Source organism: Saccostrea echinata, unplaced genomic scaffold (genome assembly GCF_033153115.1).
Source record: "Saccostrea echinata isolate AGI-Se365-2 ecotype Australia unplaced genomic scaffold, CSIRO_AGI_Sech_v1 ptg000033l, whole genome shotgun sequence".
Taxonomy (NCBI): domain Eukaryota; kingdom Metazoa; phylum Mollusca; class Bivalvia; order Ostreida; family Ostreidae; genus Saccostrea; species Saccostrea echinata.
Window position 1 is genome coordinate 35,076,373 of NW_026889782.1, and position 22,214 is coordinate 35,098,586.

The 22,214-nt window shown below is 31.7% G+C and overlaps 1 protein-coding gene across 1 annotated transcript in view; it reads left to right on the forward strand.

Annotated features, from left to right (window-relative positions):
• The first annotated feature begins 262 nt into the window (after positions 1-262).
• Positions 263-22,214, forward strand: part of LOC133198480 (uncharacterized) — a 31,902-nt gene continuing 9,950 nt past the window's right edge. Inside the window, exons 1-5 of the mRNA XM_061334570.1 lie at positions 263-349; positions 913-1,012; positions 2,372-3,007; positions 3,174-3,236; positions 4,143-4,190. Of these exons, the coding sequence (XP_061190554.1) occupies positions 2,392-3,007; positions 3,174-3,236; positions 4,143-4,190 (727 nt within the window). The 5' untranslated portion in view covers positions 263-349; positions 913-1,012; positions 2,372-2,391. The remainder of the gene's footprint in view (positions 350-912; positions 1,013-2,371; positions 3,008-3,173; positions 3,237-4,142; positions 4,191-22,214) is intronic.

Consider the following 22,214-nt stretch of genomic DNA (forward strand, 5'->3'; position numbering starts at 1 on the left):
ATTTTCAAAAAATAATTTTTTTCTCGCACTTTCTTCCCCTCTGAATCAAATTGTAGAATTCTAAAAATTGCAACAACCAAAAAAGCAGAACAGATAAAAAGATTAGATTTATGAAGTCGAAATCAAAGAGGATGAATTATCCTAAGGGCGAAATCACACGCAACCGTTTTAAGAAAAAGGAAGTAAAAATTAATAGGGGCCGTGTCATCAAAGCAACACTATGCGTAGCACGTAACCTGAATGTACACATTGAATAAGTAGTGCATTGTGTTTATTGCAATTAAAGTTTCGATTATACAAACACCCGATCATTTGGGGGAAAAATCCACAAAATATAAAAGAATACCAGGTAAGTTTAAACATTTCAGATTTACAAAGAAAAATAAAACAAAAAGCATAATGGCGTACTTTCTGTTACGTGAAAAGGGAGTTTCCTTTTTTAAAAAGAAATTCCTAAAACCAGTTTACATGTATATGCTTTTCTTGAATTAATAACACATTCAACCTTCATTAGCGTATACAAGGTATGAATTTCATTAATTCGTCTATTATATCTCAAAATGCTTCACAACTTTCTTGGTTTTCATAAAAGATCAATCAACATGATCAATATTCCCTTTCCCCTTTCCAAATTTTCTGCTCTGATTCGAGCCTTGGAGCTCAACAGATAAATTTACACAGAAGCAATTTCAAAATCTTTTGTGATTTAACATTATAAAAAAGGCCGTAATTTCGAAAAAGGAATCTTGCATTATTTGAGATATTCTGCTAGTTAGAGTTTATAATGTTTTGGTTTAGTGAATGTTCGGAATGATTGAAATCTACACTATAAATTTCGTGTGATTTGGGAAAAAATCTTTAACATGTGTTTAATTTGATCTATTTTATATATATTAATATCTCTCAATACAGGACCACACAAATGCCCATAGTCAATTTGTTTAAAAACCTTTGGTGCCAAAGCTAGTGTGAATGGACAAAACAGTAGCCTGCCCCCTTTTAGAAAATAATGGTAAGTTAAACATGAAATTGTGCATTGAATTACATTGGAGAATTAAACTCCATATTCAGATGAACATGATATTTTGCTGCATTTAAATGCATATATCTAATCAACGTAGGAATGTAATTGAATATTTTTAATTGATAAACACGTCGATGATATACCTGTATCTAAATGTCAAATTGAAGGCCAAAGCAAGAAACATTTCCCTTTTCACGTAGAGGATTTTGAAGAAATACTGTTTCATGAAAATAAAAAAAAATTAGTTCTATTTATGAAGTTACTCAAATCAAACAGATTGTTTACAGACCTGGTCTTCAAAGATAATAAAAATGTTGTCAAAGAGAACTTAAGAAATATAAATCTCGTAGTACTTGTGCGAAAAATCATTTCCTTTTTTTCTTCTTTTTTTCTTTACAAATCCCTTTAGAGATGTTCATCCATAAGATTTTAAATGATGTCTTGGAATCCTGTAGTGGTATAGAAATTCAAATTCAATTTTATTGCTGAGAATTCTAAAAGTTTTAAAACATTTTTTAACATAAGAATTTGAACAATTTCATCCTTAGAAACTGGAACCAGTACATATTGATCATGAATTCTTGATCATTGTTTTGGTCTGAATTACCGAAGACAGAAGAATAAACGTTTTTCATATCCCCCAGCCGTTAAATACGAGACGTTAACAACGTACCTTTCATTAAATTTGACAAAGTATTAAGTTTAATTACCCCCTTAATTCTATGTCTCAAAATAGGGCGGTTCTTGGCAAGGTCATCATGTCTCAATAGTGTCATAATATATGGATTAAGATTTTATAAGGAGAAAATGTTCAGGAACATTCAAATTCTTTATTTCATTAAGGACTTGTTAATAAATATACAAAAAAAAAAAAAAAAAAAAAAAAAAAAAAAAAAAAAAAAAACTGAATCAGAAAACTTTTCCTGTGTTCTGAATCTAACCCATTCTGTGCTAAAACAGGATGATGTTTTTATATACACAATAAAAAGGGCAAATTTACTAAAGAACAACAGGACTAAACTTCGTCAAAATTGATCCTCTGAAAATTTAGAGGGGAAAAAGTATAACACATAAAAAAAACAGACTTGATTTTCTGAGGAGACAATGCTTTAATGAAAAACTTGATTTCATTTATCAAAAAAGCATGAATAGACATTAAGACATTTTGGTTTCTTTAAAACTTTATTAGAAATAACTTTTTATTACTATAACCTAATATACTGAAGTTCAGAGAAGTGAAAGCAAAAAATCCACAATGGTATTTAATCTGTTGGAAGCCTTAACATAAATGCGTTTGAGAAAAGTTGCTTCTTAAATGTAAAATTTACTTACGTTCTTATTTTTTAGAGAAGCAATAAATAACTGCTATGACAGCATCCCCTTACTCGTCTACAGAGGAGACGACAAATGCTTGTAGAGCGTGTCGACTTCTCCTGGGTCCGTGTACAGATCAACTGAGGGATGTTTTACTTCATCATGTACCTTTGTCAACATTCCCACACGTCATTAAACAAAATATAAGCAATCTTCCTCGTCTGACAGCACCACAACTAAATTTGATATTACCTAGAGGCAGTACGTATACCGGAAACTACAATGATATGGATATTCCTTTACTGTACACACTACTTAGAAACATTTGTAGAATCCCACCACACAGTAACGGCTGGGGATATGATCCAGACCCTACTGACAGATCACTCTCTGCCAACATTGAGAAGATTCGTATTGCCAGAAATCAGTGTGTTCATTCTTCTAGTCCTGTCCTCTCCAATGCTGATTTTAATGCAATCTGGTCAACTGTCAGATCAGCAGTTGTGGATCTTGATTCTTTCCTTAACAACGGAAACCAGTACGAAAGAGAAGTGGACTTTTTGAGGCATGAGACAATGGACCCTGTCAATGACCGTTACTACATAGAAGAGCTGCGAAAACAGGCTAAAGATGATGCTGCAACAAGAGAGATACTTCATGGACTGAAACGTATATATTTGATAACTAACTTTGAAACTGGCAAAAAGGAAAAAAAAATATTATGAAACATTATTACATTTACTTAAAGTGAATTTGCTATCTTTAATACCGGTTATCACATTTCTGTTATCATTTCTTATAAACTTAGTTAAAAAAATGTTTTACTTTGTTCCAGGTAAAGTAGATGAGATGGATACAGATAGCATCGAGAATCGAAATAAAATGATGAAGCTTAAAGGTATGTATTACATCAATACAAAATCATGAAGAGACAGTAATACAACATGTGACACAAAGGAAAACTAGCAAAATTCATTCAGGGAATATCAATTAAAGAAGGAAGTGTACCAATTAGTATTTAAACTGTTCCATGTCCTAGTCAATATGGCAAGTCAAGTGTCACTAACAAAAACATGTAAAGCAAAAATTCAACACACAATCCATTTAGGATAGAAAAAAAAATGTCCTTTACTATCTTTAGAAATAAGCAGAAAAACTTGACATTCAGATACATTGACGCATTTGATCAATTAGCAATAGTTATTTACATTCATATGTCGACTGGATATAAATAAAAGACAAAAAAGAGTCTTGCACATCTGTTTCATATTTCGATGATTTACTGACTATAGAAGATAAGGACCAACGAACAACTTAATTGTATGACAAGCGAGATAACTTCAGCTTTTCCATCGTCAACTTTCCTTATTTATGTTACAATATTCCGCTATTGTAATATGGTGTTTACGTCGCCCTATTTATTCAGTACTAAAGCTGTGCTCTGAGTACCATCAATTTTCAACTGAGGCCGTTTACAGACAGTAAGGTTTAGGTTACAGGGATGTTAAAGGATTTCAACAACCTTGTTTAACGTCAGTATGCCGTAATTCTTTGGTCGATATAATGGCATTGCTTGTATATATAACCTATTACGGGATCGATTTTGTTTTCGCTGACTTGTTTCATACCAATTGTTAGGCTTTTGTTCTAATACTAAATTTGACTATGTAATGTTATGACTACCCGATCAATACAGTTCTCGGTGGGTATGTTCGATCAACAGGCGAGGATTCCTCTTCTTTGGCAACTGATCCAACTTCAACTTGTCATCTCATAGAAATCAATCCAATTATTTTTTTTTCAGATGATGTATCAAGACTTAAAAATGCTGCTGTTCCCTCAAATGTGAAAGGTATGTTATAAAAAAAAGTTACATAAAAAGAAAAACAAAACATCAGACCATCGGCCAAAACACTCGCGTTAATTACTATGGCTGTTTTTCATCAGCAGATTTCACCAATGCATTCTTATGTAAAACTTGTGTTTTGGAAGGCAATTTTAAAAGATTTCCTATATATCAGTTGATATTTCATTTCAATGAAGGCCTAATTTAAGGGCTAGAACCACAAACGATCAAAATGTGCATTAAAAAAGATGAGGTTTAGGAAAGATAAAGTGTAAACTTTATGCCTTTCATCATTTCATTATCATTTCCCTTTTTAGCTCACTGAGCCGAAGGCTCAGTGAGCTTTTATGATCAGAGAGTGTCCGTTGTCCGTCTGTCGTCTGTAAACTTTTCACATTTTCGACTTCTTCTCAAAAACCACTGGGCCAATTTCAACCAAACTTGCCACAAAGCATCGTTGGGAGAAGGGAATTCGAATTTGTTCAAAGGAAATTTCAAGGGGAGATAATCAAGGGGAAATTCAAGGGGAGATAATCAAAGTTTACCATAGGAATATGTAGGTAATATCTTTAAAAATCTTCTCAAGAACAGCTAAGCTATTATTAGACATATTAATACAGAAGTTTCATCAGGTAGTGTAGATTCAAGTTTGGTCAAATCATGACCCCTGGGGACAGGGAGGGTCCACAACAGTTGGTTAAGGTTTACATAGGAATATATAGGTGTAATGGTTAAGGGGCATTTGAGTAAAAAGCATTGAAGACTTCAAATAGTGGAATGACCTGACAACCCTTGGAATGGACTAGCCTAAGGGTATATAATGCAAAGCTTTGGGAAAGTCAGGCATTCAGAAGGTAGATGTAGAAGTTGGATGATGAATCAGCAATAAAGAAGTTAAGGAATTCTATCCTAATAGCAAGTGATTCATTGAAATTGAAAACGTAACAGATCGTAGGTGTTGAATACTCAGTATATTTAGACATAATTCCCATTTATTAGTACTACTGTATTAGCATGTAAGGGTGGGATGTGTCCTAATTTATGACCTTGAATTTTGGTGAGATCTGTTTTTAATCAATAAAAGGATCAATTTTAAGAAACTTATCTGGTTAAAAAAAATCGTTATAAATTGTCATTCTATTTCTAATGTGTTTTAGTGCATTTTTCCACGACAGTATTTATTGATACATGTATTCTTATTATTTGAATTCTTATTTTAAAAAAATGCTCCAATGCAATCTTTGTAAAGTACAATGTACTTACTGCTTAGTTAATTAATTACATTTTTGAAACTTTCTCTTGGTAAATCCTTTTCTAATGTAAAATACTTTAAATTAATATCAGAGTATCATGTATGTGATGGACATGTAAGGATAGAGGATGGAAAACCTTAAGGGTAAGAGCAAAATAAATGTATAAAAGTTATAAACACCAGTGGCAAATATCCGAGGGAATTGATGTTAAGCTCTAAGTGTAGTAAATCTGAGGAAAATTGAGACAACTGGTTCTTATATATCAATGGGAACCTAGGGGAGAAACATGGTGCAAGTAGTACCTTAAACTACTGTACGAAAATAGTGCTGAGAATCCCAAATTTTACTGATAAGGTTTGATAATTACTGATACTGTGCTGTTCTTGCTGATAAATACTGATATTTACTGTTATTCTTACTGTTGTTACTGATAATTTTAGTTGTTTCTGATAAATACTGATAATTACTGTCGTCTTTACTGTTGAGTCTGATAAATACTGTTGATGTGCTGTCGATGCTGCGATTTACTGATAATTACTGTGGTCATTGTTCTTGAGCTGAGAAGGTGCTAAAATAGAGCTTAGGGTTGTTAAAACATTCTTCAATCATTACTTTCTTTTTATTTAATTTTCACAACAACATTTTCATGTTTCTTTCTTATGACACTTATCTCGATTACAATACGGTTGTGAAAATCTTGACAATTATAATTAAAGTTAACCATTAAATAAAATTGTCAGCGTAAAGGCAGATGCTTTCCAAGAATCTATGAAACTAGTACATGTATGTCTGTAAGCTGAATAAATGGAATTTTCCTTTTGCATGAAGATTTCATTTTAACATAAGTCACTGTAATAAACACAATCCAAATCAAAAAGAGAAAATCAAAATTCCTTTTTTTAAACCTGATTTTTCAAATCTGAAGTCGAATGTGGTCTAAAAGTCAATAAGTGAGCCTCTACAAGGGAGCTTTTCGAGAAATTCGCCACTTTAAGTGCAATTTAAGAGAGGAACGTTCCTCTTCATCAGAAATCTTCCTCGTTGTCTCCTTAGTTCTATGCACAAAAACTGTATTTGAGGAACGTTCCTCTTTTATTTTAGATTGCTTATAATAAATATGTGTGTTTGTATATACAATGCTATACGAGGAACGTTCCTCTATCAATTTCAATTGATAATACATACTATATCCATGAACCCTAATACAGATTATACTTGAGGAACGTTCCTCTACCAATTCTAATCAATGATACAACAAACATCAATCTAAATACACTGAACATTTGAGGAACGTTCCTCTTCCAATCTTAAAATATTAACAATATATACATGAATCTGAACCCAATGAATCTGAGGAACGTTCCTCTCCTAAATGTTTGCACTGGCTTCATAAGAGGAACGTTCCTTTCCTATTTGTTGGCACTGGCTTCATAAGAGGAACGTTCCTCTCCTATTGACACTGGCTTCATAAGAGGAACGTTCCTCTCCTAACTGTTGGCACTGGCTTCATAAGAGGAACGTTCCTCTCCTATTTGTTGGCACTGGTTTCATAGAGGAACGTTCCTCTCCTATTTGTTGACACTGGCTTCACAAGAGGAACGTTCCTCTCCTATCTGTTGACACTGGCTTCATAAGAGGAATGTTCCTCTCCTATTTGGTCATACTGGCTTCATAAGAGGAACGTTCCTCTCCTATCTGTAGACACTGGCTTCATAAGCCTGAACACATAACATATCTGAGAAACGTTCCTCTTCCCATTTTAAATTTTAACTCTTTATACATGAAAACAGAGGATTTGAGGAAAGTACGCTGGTATCCCCTAAGGAGTAGTTGACTCCTGTTGATTTTAAGATCACAAGATCACACATCAAGGATGAAACTTCTCTGGACAAAGAAAGATATTGTCTGCTTAAAATTTACATAAAAAAAATTAATGTTTGTAGGAAACTGAGAAAAAGATGTTGGTCAAATTTGTAACCTTTTTTGTAAATGTGGTGGTTTTTATGCATTTTAACCACAATAATTTTAAAGCAACAGAGTGCAAAGATTCATAATCCATTTGCATTTCCTGTACAGCATGATATGTTTCATTCATGGTTCACCATTCATTTGGTAATTCTTCTGGATCAAGTATAAAGAAATATTTTAAATGTATATCATTGTTCGAGTGATGTGTCAATCATATGATTCTTTCCATCTATCACTAAAGATTCCCGTTAACTTATGAATTAATAGATATTTTCTTATAGGAAAGGGAACACTGAAAAAGAGCTATGTTTAGGCCTACATGTACATTCTTGTGTAAAGGTGTGGAACAATCCCCCCCCCCCCTTTGAAAAAAAAATCCTGGATTTGCACATATTGCTTGTAAATATAAAATCATTTAATTATTATTTTAAAGATGCAAACCTGCAACTTAAGTAAAGCAAAATGCGGTCATGATTTATGAGCCTTAATTTCATATGGTAAAGGAAACTCGGAGAGAATACAGTGTGTGTAAAGTACTGTCATGTAGCTCGATAAGTCTCTCTGTGATCTCGGGTCCGTGCATTGGTTGCAAAAATGATAAAAGGAATATACTGTAGGTAGAAACTGTTCCTTCACAAAATGTTTTGGTACTTTGAAGTTTAAGTTGCAGGTCTTTCAAATGAGACCTTGAACGGGCGCATCATGTCTGAGGTGTTTGCACGCCAGAGAACCTTCACTGCTCAATTGCCCTGAGTATCGTGCGAATAAATAAAGATTTAAATTTGAAGCCTTCACCAGCATCAGGTGACCTCTCAGACAAGTGACATTTTCCTCCAAGAGACATACAGAACTACAACAATCAATCAACAAGAAAACATTGATGTAACCATCAATTGTCACCCGGGAAATAAATCAAGTAAACAATGGAAATGAGTCTTGATCATCAAACCGCTTTGATATGTGTGAAAAAGGCATGCGTCTAAATGATGGAGACGATAGTCGAGAATATTTTGAAAACTTATAGTCGGATGAAAATCGAACAAAACAATACCCTTTTAATCTTTATCAATTCCTCAAGTAATTGTTGGCTGCATAAAATATAAATTGAAACCAGACACATGCATCACCTATTTTCAAAAATGTCTTTCACTTTAAGAATATAAAACACGAACTGTGTAAAGTACGTTTTTACGTTTTTATGCGATAAGTAAAATTCGATGTTCTAAAAAAGGGGACCTGTCGTTTTTTCTATAGTAAATGATAAGCAACTTTATATATTAAATATGAAAAACATATATATTTTTAGATTCACTTTATGGAAGTAAATATATTGTGTATCTCGTAATTTATAAAGGGAAAGAAAATTCTCATTAACAATCTTTTTAATGTTTAGAAAACCTTTAATTCTGAATAACTTCTCCCACCTCAATCCCCATATACCAACACTTAAACTTATATGTATAGAGCAGCCCGGTCCTCCGGGCTGCAATCAAAAAGTTATACTGCATTCTCCTGAACACATATAAATTTACCACCGATTTGATATAAAGCTGCCATTAAAACATACACGTAGAAATTAAAATAAAAAGAAATGTAACAATGACAATTTTCTTAAATATTTAAAATTGTATTTAATATCTATATGAAATGATAAAAATTGAAACCAAGTATCCTTACCCTTAGCTTTTCTAGTTTATTTCATCCGAGATTCAAATGTAAATGACCAATCAATTCTATTCGGTTGAACATCCACTCATTTAATGGAAAATCAAATAATATTACAGAGATGCGTCTCTACTGATATGTATCCCGGCCCGGTTTGTTCATACAATTCTTCATCGCATACATCAAGTGCTTGAACAAGAATAATTATTTGTCCGTATCGCAGTATAATACACAGGTACATGTAATATATCATTGTCAATTTCTCCATTTCTTAATTCCCCATTCAATCAAACTACAGTACATTGTCTTCTGATGAATACTATTCCTGCTAGTCAATTAAAGCAAGCTCTTCATGTGCAATTGACCTACTGAATGGAAACACGGTGCCACTATTTGAAGAAATGTCAATCAAGACACTCCACACTGAAATGATTGTGGGTGTGTTATCAGACTTTGGGCATATGGATCTCTCAAACATAGCAAACCCATGTTCTCGATGTCAACTAAGAGTATAGTCATGAAACAGAAAAACTACTTGGCTGGATAAAAAACAGGATGTTGCAGTCCCTCACTATTAAGGATGTATCAAGGTACATAAGCAAATATTTATTTAAATGTACGATAAATCTTTATGTATATCATGTATTGTTTGCATAAAAAATGGAAATAAAAGATTTAATCAATAACTTTGTCAAAGTTATTATAGCCTATTGAAATGCTAGATTAGACACTTCTAAATAACAGTAAATTATGAATGAGAAATTTATTTGTTTTGATAAATAAACTAATGTGCATTTGGTTTCAGTGTAATCTATCCGGTCATGACACCTGTTGCAGCAGCAGTTCATTACTGAAAGAAGGATCCTAAACAAATCAAGTATGTATAGTCATAATTATCATTGGGAAAATTAGAAATTCTATGACATCCAGTGTATGTTTTCAAATGTTGTGCATAGCAGCAATGAGACTGCTTGTTTTTATTTTATTTATTTATTTTGTTGGGGTGGAAGGGGGGGGGGGTTCCATGTCCATGATTTAAGGGCTCTGTATTGAGCAAAAAAAAATTGATTCGATGCGATATTTTATTATGCGATATCCGATATATTGGATTTTTTAACAATTCTATAAAAAAAGTCTTATGATTCATTTAATGCATGAATTTTATAAAAACTAATTGTTTTATATCCCATTTCGAAGTTTTTGTCTCACTGTCATAACAAATTACACTTCAAATTCAAACTTTTAATGAATGTGAAAAAAACATATGTTAAATAAAGTTGTTCTATGTATTTTGTAATATATTTATCTAAGATGTGCTATCTCCTTAATGATTATATCATTATTGATCAATTTTAATTCAAAACAGTGAAAAAATATAACCTTTGGTGATTGAAATTCCCATCTTTTTCACAGAATTAAAAGAAAATCTGCCTGTCCGATACGTATTGGAAGTTCTTTTTTCGATACGATATATTCTTAAATATTGATACGTATTGCATGATTATTCGATATATTGATACAGCCCTAAAAAAACACATACACGTAAAAAAGACATCACACACACAAATATTTTTAATAAGAAAACTGATGCCTAAACAATAAAAGTTTTTGGGAAATAACATTCCTTGTTCATGTTGTTCATGATAATGTTATGCAGTCAAAATACCTAACCCATGTAAATTAGTAGGAGTTTTTTTGTGTTGGGACAAAACTTTTGACATTTGTTTCCCAAAAGTAAAATTGATAATAATTCTTATTGATATTTTTCTCCTTAAAAAATTTGCCCATCTCCCATTAAAAACACTGAACTCCTAGATAACATTTTAATAATATTTATAATATACTAAGTAGAGTTTTTTCTTCATATTATACAGTTTGTATTTTTGTAAAATGGAGTGACTTGACATATACATGTATTGAAGAGGTACATTATTTCCAAAAGATTTTTCAAGTTTTTTTTTCTTGCATTTTGAATTATTTGGAAAGACCCAGTATTTTTAATGTGAAGCTGTATTTGCTTTCTTTTATCAAACATTGATTTGATAAAAAAAATGCTAAAGCCCATTTCCATCCATATGTCATCCCTGCTTCACTAGGTGCTCAGCACTGTTAATTTCAATGGTGTTAGAGAGCAGAGCATGTCAATTCACCCAGGCTCAGGGGAATAATGTCACAGAAGTAATGTCTTTAAACTAAACAGAGCCCTGTAGTTTGTTTATACATTCCCCCCCCCCCCCCCCCATACTAAATGGCTTCACGGCTTAATTCACATAGTGTTCACTGGTCAATTGTTTATACTTTCCCAAGATATTATTACATATAACTCTGCTTTTTTGTATTTAATTAAGCTTATCTGTGTATGAATTAGTACTTAGATTGGAATCAAGTGATGTTCTTTACCAGCAACAGTGACCTTGTCAAAGATCATACTCAGCCATATAGAAACTTGTTCTTGATAGTTTTGCTAATTGTTAACTTGAAGTGTTTTGGAAAAAAGACAAATCCAATTAAATCTTCAATAATGTACTCTTTGAAAAAAGTCTGCTGCATGCAGGTAGCATACAAAACGGATACTTCACAAGATTGTGTAAAATAATTGTTTTCATCACTCACACTAACAACATCATAATTCTCAAGTAAGTATATTATATGTTTGAGAGACATCATAAATGCTAAAAAATCACAATTGAAAAATTAAAAAGAAATTAAATACGTGTTAACAGTACCTGATAAAAATAATAATAATGTTATTTCTAATTGAATACTCAATTCTGAGTAACAGTTTCAATAATTGATACTCACATCATTCGATGCTTAACCACGATTTTGTATTTATTTATTCATTATGTAAAAACGGAGTAAAAAAAAATAATTGAAGAGGCTCATGCTTACATCACATGCTTGATATGTTCTTATGTCCATTGATTAAATATCTTAATTTATTCTTATATCACTTGTCAAGCCATAAAGAGATTTCTTGATGATTTAAAAGAGTTAAAGAAAATCTTCCTATATTATTTCTCCATAATGAAAGCTGATAAGACAGAGGCTATATAAATTGACCCGTAATTTTACAGATGACATATGGGCTGTTAATCTTGCTGTAGCTGATCACTAGATTATCAATCCCAAATGACCCACTCTGCAATCCTAGATACAGTGTATTTGTGAAATTCTGATTTTGCTTGTTTCTGCAAACTTGCCAATAAATCACAGAGACAGAATCGGATCTAGCAATTTGGAAAAGGGGAAATAGGTGAAGTGGGGTGGGGGGGGGGTGGGGGGGGGCTAGATCAACATCCAGTTAATAAAACAGAATAATTGTATTACTCAGAACAAAATGTTCTTTAAATGTTAATTTTATAGAATCATCTAAATCAAATATGGATTTTTTTTTCTTGCCCCTCTGGATCAGGCGATGTTGTTTTCACATTTTACAAATATTAATTTCTCATGTTGCTTTGCATGTGTATTTAGTACAGGCATTCTTATATCAATGAAAAATTATTGAGAGGGACATTAAACAACATACATCTAAAGTTACTTAAATGGTCCTTTTTTTTTTTAAAATAATCATTATTTAGTCATATACAAATGACTGATATACACTTTTTTTTTTGACTAGAGTGTTCTAAGGAACATATGTGTCACCTGCTTTTAGCTTCATTGAAGATGTTAATAAATGTAAGAGTGGTCAGCTATTTATTTGCTACATTAGCCGCGATTATAGTTCATGCATTTGGCGGCAAAGAAAAAAAAATCCATGGATAGTAAGCCGGATTGCCATGGAGTCTAACAATCAAATAGAAATATAAATCTCCAACCCCTCAAAGGTAAAATGAATATTAGAAAAAAATAAATTATTAAAAATAATTATTTATCACTAGTTATTTCAAACAACATCGTGTCCTTCAAAAGAGACTTCAGTCTGTCATTACCGCAATTGTCAGTCTACATCATCCATTTTGGAATACCGATCCCGATGTATTTTCATAGTACTTTAAAAATTTCAGTTTTTGTGGTTAGTGTATATCATACAGTGTCAAAGAACATTGTCAACATATATAAATGCTAATTATCAAATCCCTGCCTCTCTAAATTCAAAAGACATAAGTTAATTTAAACCGTCTGCAGTATATTTTGCAAAGAAAGTCAAAGGTCAAGGTCAAGTGGACTGTTACGCTGGTATTTTTTTCAAAATATTTTATTACAAACAGTGCTTATGCTAAATAGCCTAGACTCAGCTCTTAAATGTCAAAAATAAGTTGAATATCGGCACTGTAAACTATTTTAAAAAGTAGGTCAAAAGTTAAGTTCAAGAGTCAGGAGGTCGGTAACCATTGTAAAATACAAAAGCCATTGTGCAAAGCTATACATGTGCAAAATATGAAATCCATACCTTTTACAGTTCTCGAGATATAAGGTGTGACAGACGGACAGACGGATGGACAGACAAACAGACGCCGGGTAAAGTGATCCCTTAGTGCCGCTCTGCTCTGCAGGCAACACAAAAATTATGTCCAAAGTTTTTTACAAAGTTTAATTTTGTATTACCATGTAACAGTTTACATTAAGGATGTGACTTAAAAACAATTCATTGAACATAAAATTCTGCACTCAGTATTGGAACTGCCCAACTTGCTGACTTATAATAACTGGCAGTGAACATTGTCAATTTATTCCGATATTTATCCTGTTCTGAAACTCAGCAATCAATGTCAAAACTTGATACCCTCTCCCAATCCAGCCAACTTGATTTGCGGTCAAGACCTTATTACCTAATTAGATCATTGTAGTCATTAACATTTACATCTACCACACTTACAATTTTTTAAAGTGCTAAGCATAGCTAAGAATAGCTGCAGTGCTTTAATTTTTGTCACCAGTTGGCAATTTGATTTCATGTTTTAGGATAACTGCCACCTATGGGCCTTAATATATATTATCTGTGCAGGTTATTTTTTAAAATAAGTTTTACTAGCGATACAATATACTATACTATGATTGCTTTGTGTCAAAGGACAATTAAAAGAGCAGTGTGGAAATATAGTTTCTCATTAAGAATTTAAGTGGGAAAAATAATTTTCAGAAAAAAAACCTCTTAGTTAGTTAAAAGCAATTAAATTCTGCCTTAATGACTTGCAATTGTAAGCTACATTACCTACATTCCTTTTGTTTTTTTAAATATATTGACATTATCTTAATTTTTAAGGAGTTGGAATCGAAATTGTCTTATCAGTTCAATTGCAGAATGTTAAATTCTCTTATTTAATTGCTTCATCTTCTAACTGCAGATCTGTATCTATTATTAGACCCTGACTGATATAAACTTTCAGCAAGTAATCAGATATCATCATATCATCAGCACTGGTCTTCACTGTCCATGAAACCTGTCCCCCTGCTGTCTCAAGGGATAAATAGGGGATATAGTTGCAAGAGCTGGTTTAAGGCAAATCTCATAATGTTTCCCTAGCATATATGATTGGCAGTGATTGATATGGCTACTGGTACTTTGCGGAACGGAACGGAACCAGTTGTGGGTACCTTGTGGGGGGATTAGAAATGAAAATAAAATGTTACTTTATTATGATACATTATGTTTTTTAATAGCTAAACATAAATTTCTCTACAGTATCAATTAAAGAATTGTGAAATAAAATGCCTGTAAGAGCTAGTTTATAATTATTTTGTCGTGTTGGTTTTTCAGAGGCTGCATCATATGTAGTTACTAAGTAAACTGTATTGAATGATTGATATGCATTTATTATTGATTTATTATTTATGTTTAAAAAAAGAAAAAAAACTATCCAAATTTTCCGTCAAGAACTTGGATACATCATTCATCTATTTTATTTTTTACCAACACGTCAATATAGAAAATAGAGTTGTCCCGCTTTGCCAGCATTACGAAATTCTCTGGTTCCGTTCCGTTCCGCTAAATACCAGTATCTGTGTGGATATTAGTATTTAGCGAAACGGAACGAAACGCAGTGAAATTGAAATGTCAATATGATACATATGCAAGCACCCTGTTGTTATTCAAAGGAAATTCCGCATTAAAAGAAAATACATGTATATAACAAAGACGCGAAAGATTAGAAACCATCTTTGAAGACGAAAAAATCAGGTCAAGCAAGAATGTTTATTAGATTTTTGACTTTTCATAAAGCTTGATTATTTGTCATTATAATAATGTATTTACGGCACTGGTCTTGATGTTGATAAGAAAACTCAAATACGTTCCGTTCCGTTCCGCTAAATACCAGTATCTGTGTGGATATTAGTATTTAGCGGAACGAAACGAAACACAATGAAATGAAATATATGAAGAAATAAGTTGTTACATGAATGTCATATTTTTCATTAAAAATGAAATATTCTATGAGGTAAACTAATTTGCGTAATACAGTCATTTTGAATATTCCGAATTACCCATGATTGTTGTGTTATATAATGTTTGTGATAGCAATAATTTTGCATACAATTATTTATACAATCTCGCACCAGAGGGCGTATTACGCTTCGCGTAGGATTTTATTTTGAAATCATACTCTGCAGGAAAATGAATTTCTTCAGTAACATGGATATATAAAGAGAATATATTTTGTAATAAATGTTAATTAATATTTATTAAACATTCCGTTTTAAAGTTATATTCTTTTATGTAAAAAAGAAAGAAAAGAAAATACACGATAGCCATATATTGTTCCATTCCGTTCCGCAAATTACCAATACCCACACGGGTATTGGTATTTTGCGGAACGAAACGAAACCATAGGTTTCCTATTGAAGAGAAAGATAAAATTAAATTTAAAAAAAAATACCACAGCAGACACAATTTTTTCAATGTGTGGTTTGATATTGTTTGATTGTGAAAAAAGTGTGATAAATATGGATTTAGATGATGTTATAAATGAAAACGCAAATATCTTTTCCTCAATTGCTCAGCATTTTTATATACCATATTTGGTATTATGTAATGTTATTATATGCATAATATATTGGATGAATGAAGTACTTAATTAGCGTTACAACAACCTTTAGGACAGTAAAATGCTCAGCATACATGTATACATTATTTTGTCGTGTGGGTTTTTCATCTGGTGTGACATCTGTCGTTTCTATGTAAACTGTATTGAGTGATTGATATGTATTAATTATTGATGTAAAATGACTTGATCCAAATGCTTGGATACAGTGCTAAAGAAATATCGTTTTGTTTATAAACACGTCCAAAGTAAAGAGAGTTATCTCGCTTTGCCAACATTGCCCATTCTTTGGTTCCGTTCCGTTCCGCTAAATACCAATATCCATGTGGATATTAGTATTTAGCGAAACGAAACGGAACCAAGTTACCCTTGAATCATATTTATAAATGTACGAGTATTTTATGAGTTTCAGTCTGCTATTCTTTATCGGTAAATCTTATTATATTATTTTTAGATGACTTAATATCTAATTACATGGTAATCTGAGAAAAAGCTCCTGCATTCAAATAATTAAAAGTGACATCGTTAAGTATCCCAAATGTCAACAGTGTAAGTATAGAAATGTTTTTGATTGTTTGAAATGATTTTTATTCAAAGACACTTGAATAAAATTTCTTGGTAAAAGGTAGAATTACAAGCTTTGAATGCCTTTCTAATTTTAATTAAAACAACAAATCTCTAATCTTAAATCCTCTATCAGCCATAATTTCATGACCTGGTCGTACATAATTAAAAAAAACACAATTCTTAATAATACCCTATCAGATTCCCTCAAGACATCAAGATCAATATATTTTCAACCTTCCTGCATGTACACACTCTAAAAGAGATAATAGCAACTTTCCTTTGCGACAATCTGGGAAAAAAATCCGGGAAAAATTTTTTCTTGTCTCTTGAGTATTGATTATCTAAATTGAATAGACGGAATTCTACTTTTCATAATTAAAAAGAATTAGATTAATTGTCTAACAACAGCTAGAGTGCTTGCATATACATCATTAGATTTCAATTTCGCTGTGTTTTGTTCCGTTCCGCTAAATACTAATATCCACACGGATTTGGGTATTTTGAGGAACGGAACGGAACCAGATATATTATGTCCATTATAAAGAGTGTAAATTTGAACCTTAGAAATGTATCAATAAATGTTGAATTAGCTAACATTTCTGTCGGCCCATAACACATTACACATATAACGTTACACAATACTATTGAAACTAGTCTATAAATGTTTCAATTGATTGAGAAAAGGTATTTGAGTTTTATTATCAGCATCAAGGACCGCAATATATAAATATATAATAATAAATTATAAAATGATAATGATGTGCGTACATGTGCGATTTTATAGTCTTTCTGAAAAGTCAAAAATCTAATTAAAAATCAGGCATATTGATTCTAACTGTCCTTGTCTTTTTCATATTGCTTTTCAAAATTTAAAATACAGGGTATAATTTTTTTTATAATTTAATTGAAAAAATAACAGAGTGCTTGCGCGCTTAACATTACAAGTATTCAATTTCGCTGTGTTTTGTTCCGTTCCGCTAAATACTAATATCCACACGGATATTGGTATTTAGCGGAACGGAACGGAACCAGAGAATCATGTCATGTTGCGGTATAATTCGACAACTCTCTTTACTATACAGACTTGTCAGTAAACAAAATAAACGATGTACCGAAGTTCTTGACGGTAAATTTGGATAGGAATGCATCGTTAATAGAAGAATATCAATCATTCAATACTGTTTACATAGTAACTAGAGATTTATGCAAAAATTAATGCTTTAACTAGCTTACAGACATTTTATTTTACAGCTCGCTACTTGACACTGTGGAGTAATTTATGTTAATTAAATTACATTATTTATTTTTTTTAGTTTTACATTCATTTTTATTTCCCCCACAAGGTACCCCACAACTGGTTTCGTTCCGTTCCGTTTCGTTCCGCAAAGTACCAATAGCCATTGATATCAAGTAATCTGTGAACAGGGCACGAGCAATATGTCAAAGTCAGTTGTATAAAGAATGATCTGGAGAGGGGGGAGGGTGTTAATAGACAAATCACTATAGAGTCAATACTTCATTTTTATAAAGACACAGATTTCAGTTTTTGAAGTTTATCTGAAAGGTTACTAATGCAAAGTAAAAATGAGAATCAGAATTAAAGTAAGTTCTTGTAGATTAAAGGAGAATACATATATAAAACTCATGAAATAAATTTGACAGCTGCACTTTTCTTTGGAAAAGGATAAATGAAACTTTTCCAAATGATGACCTTATAATTATTATCATATATAACAGATAACAAATTAAAACTTGTGAGAGAGATTCTGATGTGATGTCTAAGATACAATATCTATTTCAAAGAAAAGATGAATAAAGATAATTTATGTCAGGAGTATGGGCCTCTATTATGACGTCACAATATAAACACTTCTCTGAGAACAATACCTTTTGTTTTTCAAGATTATACATGTATTTTCATAATTCTTAGCAAATAAAATTTCAAAATTTTAATCCAAGTTCTCCATTTTTCACTGTTTTTTTTAAATCTCATTTTAGATGAGACATCATACAAAATCTTCTTACCACTTTACAAATATTTTCTAATATTCTATCTCTGCCATTTTATCTTTAAGTCACAATTTTGAAAATCCGGAGGGCCCTTAATTTATTACGTTATTTAAATTTAAAATGTGATACTGAATGTGACATTTTTCCAACAGATGATGACCCTAAAGATTTGTTTGATGAAAAAAGCAGTTATGAACCTTTGGAGACCAAGGAATTGGATACAGGTTTTCTCCCTATTACCGGTATAAAGGAAGATGTAACTGAGAAAGAACCATGGTGATCCTCAATGATATGGTTTAGTTTCGGTGTTTAAAATTAAAAAAACCATGGATGTTAACCCAGGTAGACATTGTAGAAAGTAATGTGAATGCCATTCAGTGAAAAGGGTAGCATATTGTTTGAAATGCTTTCTAGAAGTAGTAATGACAATTTTGAAGTTCCTGAATTGTATTTTGTAACTAAGGCACTTTAAGCATCCTAATATACTATTATGTACTAGGCAAGAGTTTTTGTTACAACATTGAATAGTTTAAACATACAATAAAATCAAGTACAACAAAATATTGGAATTCTTGTAATAAGTTTTAACATCATGTTGAATTTTAAATGTTCTTGAAAACGTGTGAAATGACAGAACAATTATTCAGAAAGGAAGATTATTTTGGGGATTTTGGAGTTTTAATATATTAAATATGGAAGCCCTTTCATTTGTTCTGCAATTAATTTTCCTAGAACTAATCTCAAATGCATCATATGTCATCCAGGTCCCTTGAATTCGTGTTGATACATATATAATGTACATTGCACATACTTGTACTTAAGTCAAATATTTCTTTGTGCATGATTGATATAATGCTTTAACATAGCTTTATTAAAATATACTTTTTTAAAATGTCAAAATGACTTTTCATATATATATTTTTTATAGTGTTTACGAATAAAAAACAAAAAAAAGTTTCTGCAAATATGTACTGCATTTCATGTACTAAAGAGGAACGTTCCTTCAATGCTTTATGCATGCATAGAGAGGAACGTCCCTCCAATGTGTCATACGTAAACATGCAGTGTAAGATGTTTAAAGATATAGGAAAATTTGAGAGAGGAACGTTCCTCAAATGCCTGATGTTTGATCATGCATAAATTGTCTACAGATATGTGAATTTGAGAGAGGAACGTTCCTCAAATGCCTGCTGTAATAAACTTTATGAATAAGGTATCAACAGATAGAAATCTGAGAGAGGAACGTTCCTCGCATGTGAATGTCTATAAGATGTTTAGATATAGGTAAATTTCAGAGAGGAACGTTCCTCGAATGCCTTATGTTTGATCATTCATGAGGTGTATACAGATATGTGAACTTAAGAGAGGAACGTTACTCAAATGCCGGATGTGTTAAGATTCATGAGGTATTTAAAAATACAAGTTTATAAGAGAGAGGAACGTTCCTCTCTCTGCCTGATGTGGTAAGATTCATATGGTATTCAAAAATACGAGTATATAGGAGAGAGGAACGTTCCTCTCTCTGCCTGATGTGGCAAGATTCGTGGTATTTAAAAATACGAGTTTATAAGAAAGAGGAACGTTCCTCAAATGCATTATTGTAACAAATAATTTGAAATGTATAAAGAGGAACGTTCCTCAAAAACCTAAAAAAAAACCCCAAAAAGTGAACTTGTGGAGACACATATAAGGTTTTTCAGACCAAAATGACTTCAGATTGTAAAAACTGGGTAAAAAAAAGGAATTTTGATTTTCTCTTTTTGATTTGGATTGTGTTAATACTAAAACATCAAGGCTTAAAAAAAAAGATTGATAGCCCGACTCAAGAAATTTGGGTAAGGAGGTTGGTGAATTTTTTCATTAAAAAATACTGAAGTGGAAATAGTTATTAATGGGTGGGGGAAAATCGGGATAGAAAAAAATCTAGCAGAATAGAAAAATTTTGATTCGAAGCTTTTTTTTTTTCACTCGGTCAAGAGAGGACAAACAATCATTTTCTTTTTAAAGATGGCCTTACATGATAGCATTTTTTTAAAATTATTTCCTAAAGATATGCATAGTTTTTAAAGACATTTTAAATTTCGGTCTTTCTTATCTTTTTCCCCCTCAAAATCTGCCCGAAACTGATAAATTTTATGCTTTTTTAAAATAAATTGAGAGATGAAAACAGGGGTGAATATGTTCCGTCAGAAGGCATTTTTTTTAGGAATACGTAATGCAAGCATTCGTAGATCGTCCCAGAATATAACTCTGCTACATGTATATACATGTGCAAATGGCAGATGGGGGCTGATCAAAAGTTATTTGTCAGAATTATAGTGTAAGTGCAATGGTCTACACGTGTACATGTAATTTTGATGTTTGTCTCTTACAATTTCACAAGTCACCAAATAAAACATTTTTATTCAATAAGTTTTAAAAATCTCATTCATTTAATCTAATATTATGGAATGGAAAATAAGAAATGGGACCTACTAAATGTAAATAGGGGATGATTAAGTTGATCAATTTTGTAATATTGTAAGGTCACAGATCTGAAAGGAATAAATGTTTAAATTGATTTGTATTGAACAGAAATCGTGACAAACCATGGTTCGATTCTTTACTAAGAAAAACAATTAGAATTAGAAACCGTCTTCATAAAAAAGCACTGAAAACTAAAAGAGAATCTGATAGGTCTGAATAAAGAAAGGTACGAAATTCGGTTAACAATATGAAGAAACATGCTATGGCAAATTATTACGACAACATAAAAACGTATTTAGAGGACTCGAGCAAAAATAATAATAAACTTTATTGGAAACTGATGAAGGATTCATTCAATATTAAACTTTCTAACGAGATACCACCTATTCAAATACATAATGATGAAGGTGTTAAAAAGTTGGCTTATTCTGATTTAGACAAGATTGAAGCCTTTAATTCTTATTTCTCGTCTATTTCAACTATAGACGATTCAAATGAAACACTACCAAACATGTATAAGCTATATAGTAACACATTTTGTAAAATATCAATTGAAGAACAGGAAGTAGCAGATATTATTTCAATATCCCGTAAACAAAGCTATAGGTCCCGACTGTATTAGCCATAAAATGATAAAATCCACTATTCATTCTGTTGTTAAACCACTTACTATGTTATACAACAGGTCCCTATCAGAAAAAAAATATTTCCATCTTTTTGGAAAATACTCATGTTATTCCTCTCTTTAAAAAGGATGATCCCTCTTTGGTTTCTAATTATAGACCTGTGTCGCTGTTATCCTGTGTTAGTAAAATTATGGAAAGAATTATTTTTAAACATGTGTACAATTATTTTCATAGTAATAAACTGTTTTATCAATATCAAGCCGGATTTTTACCCGGTCATTCTACTGTATATCAATTATTAGAAACATATCATAGTATTGTACAAAACATTGATGATGGTAAATTATGTTGTATGTTTTTTTGTGATTTGTCAAAAGCATTTGACAGAGTATGGCACAAAGGTCTCATTTTTAAATTACAAACTTATAGTTTATCCGGGGATCTCCTCCAGTGGTTTTCTAGTTATCTAAATCATAGGTCACAAAA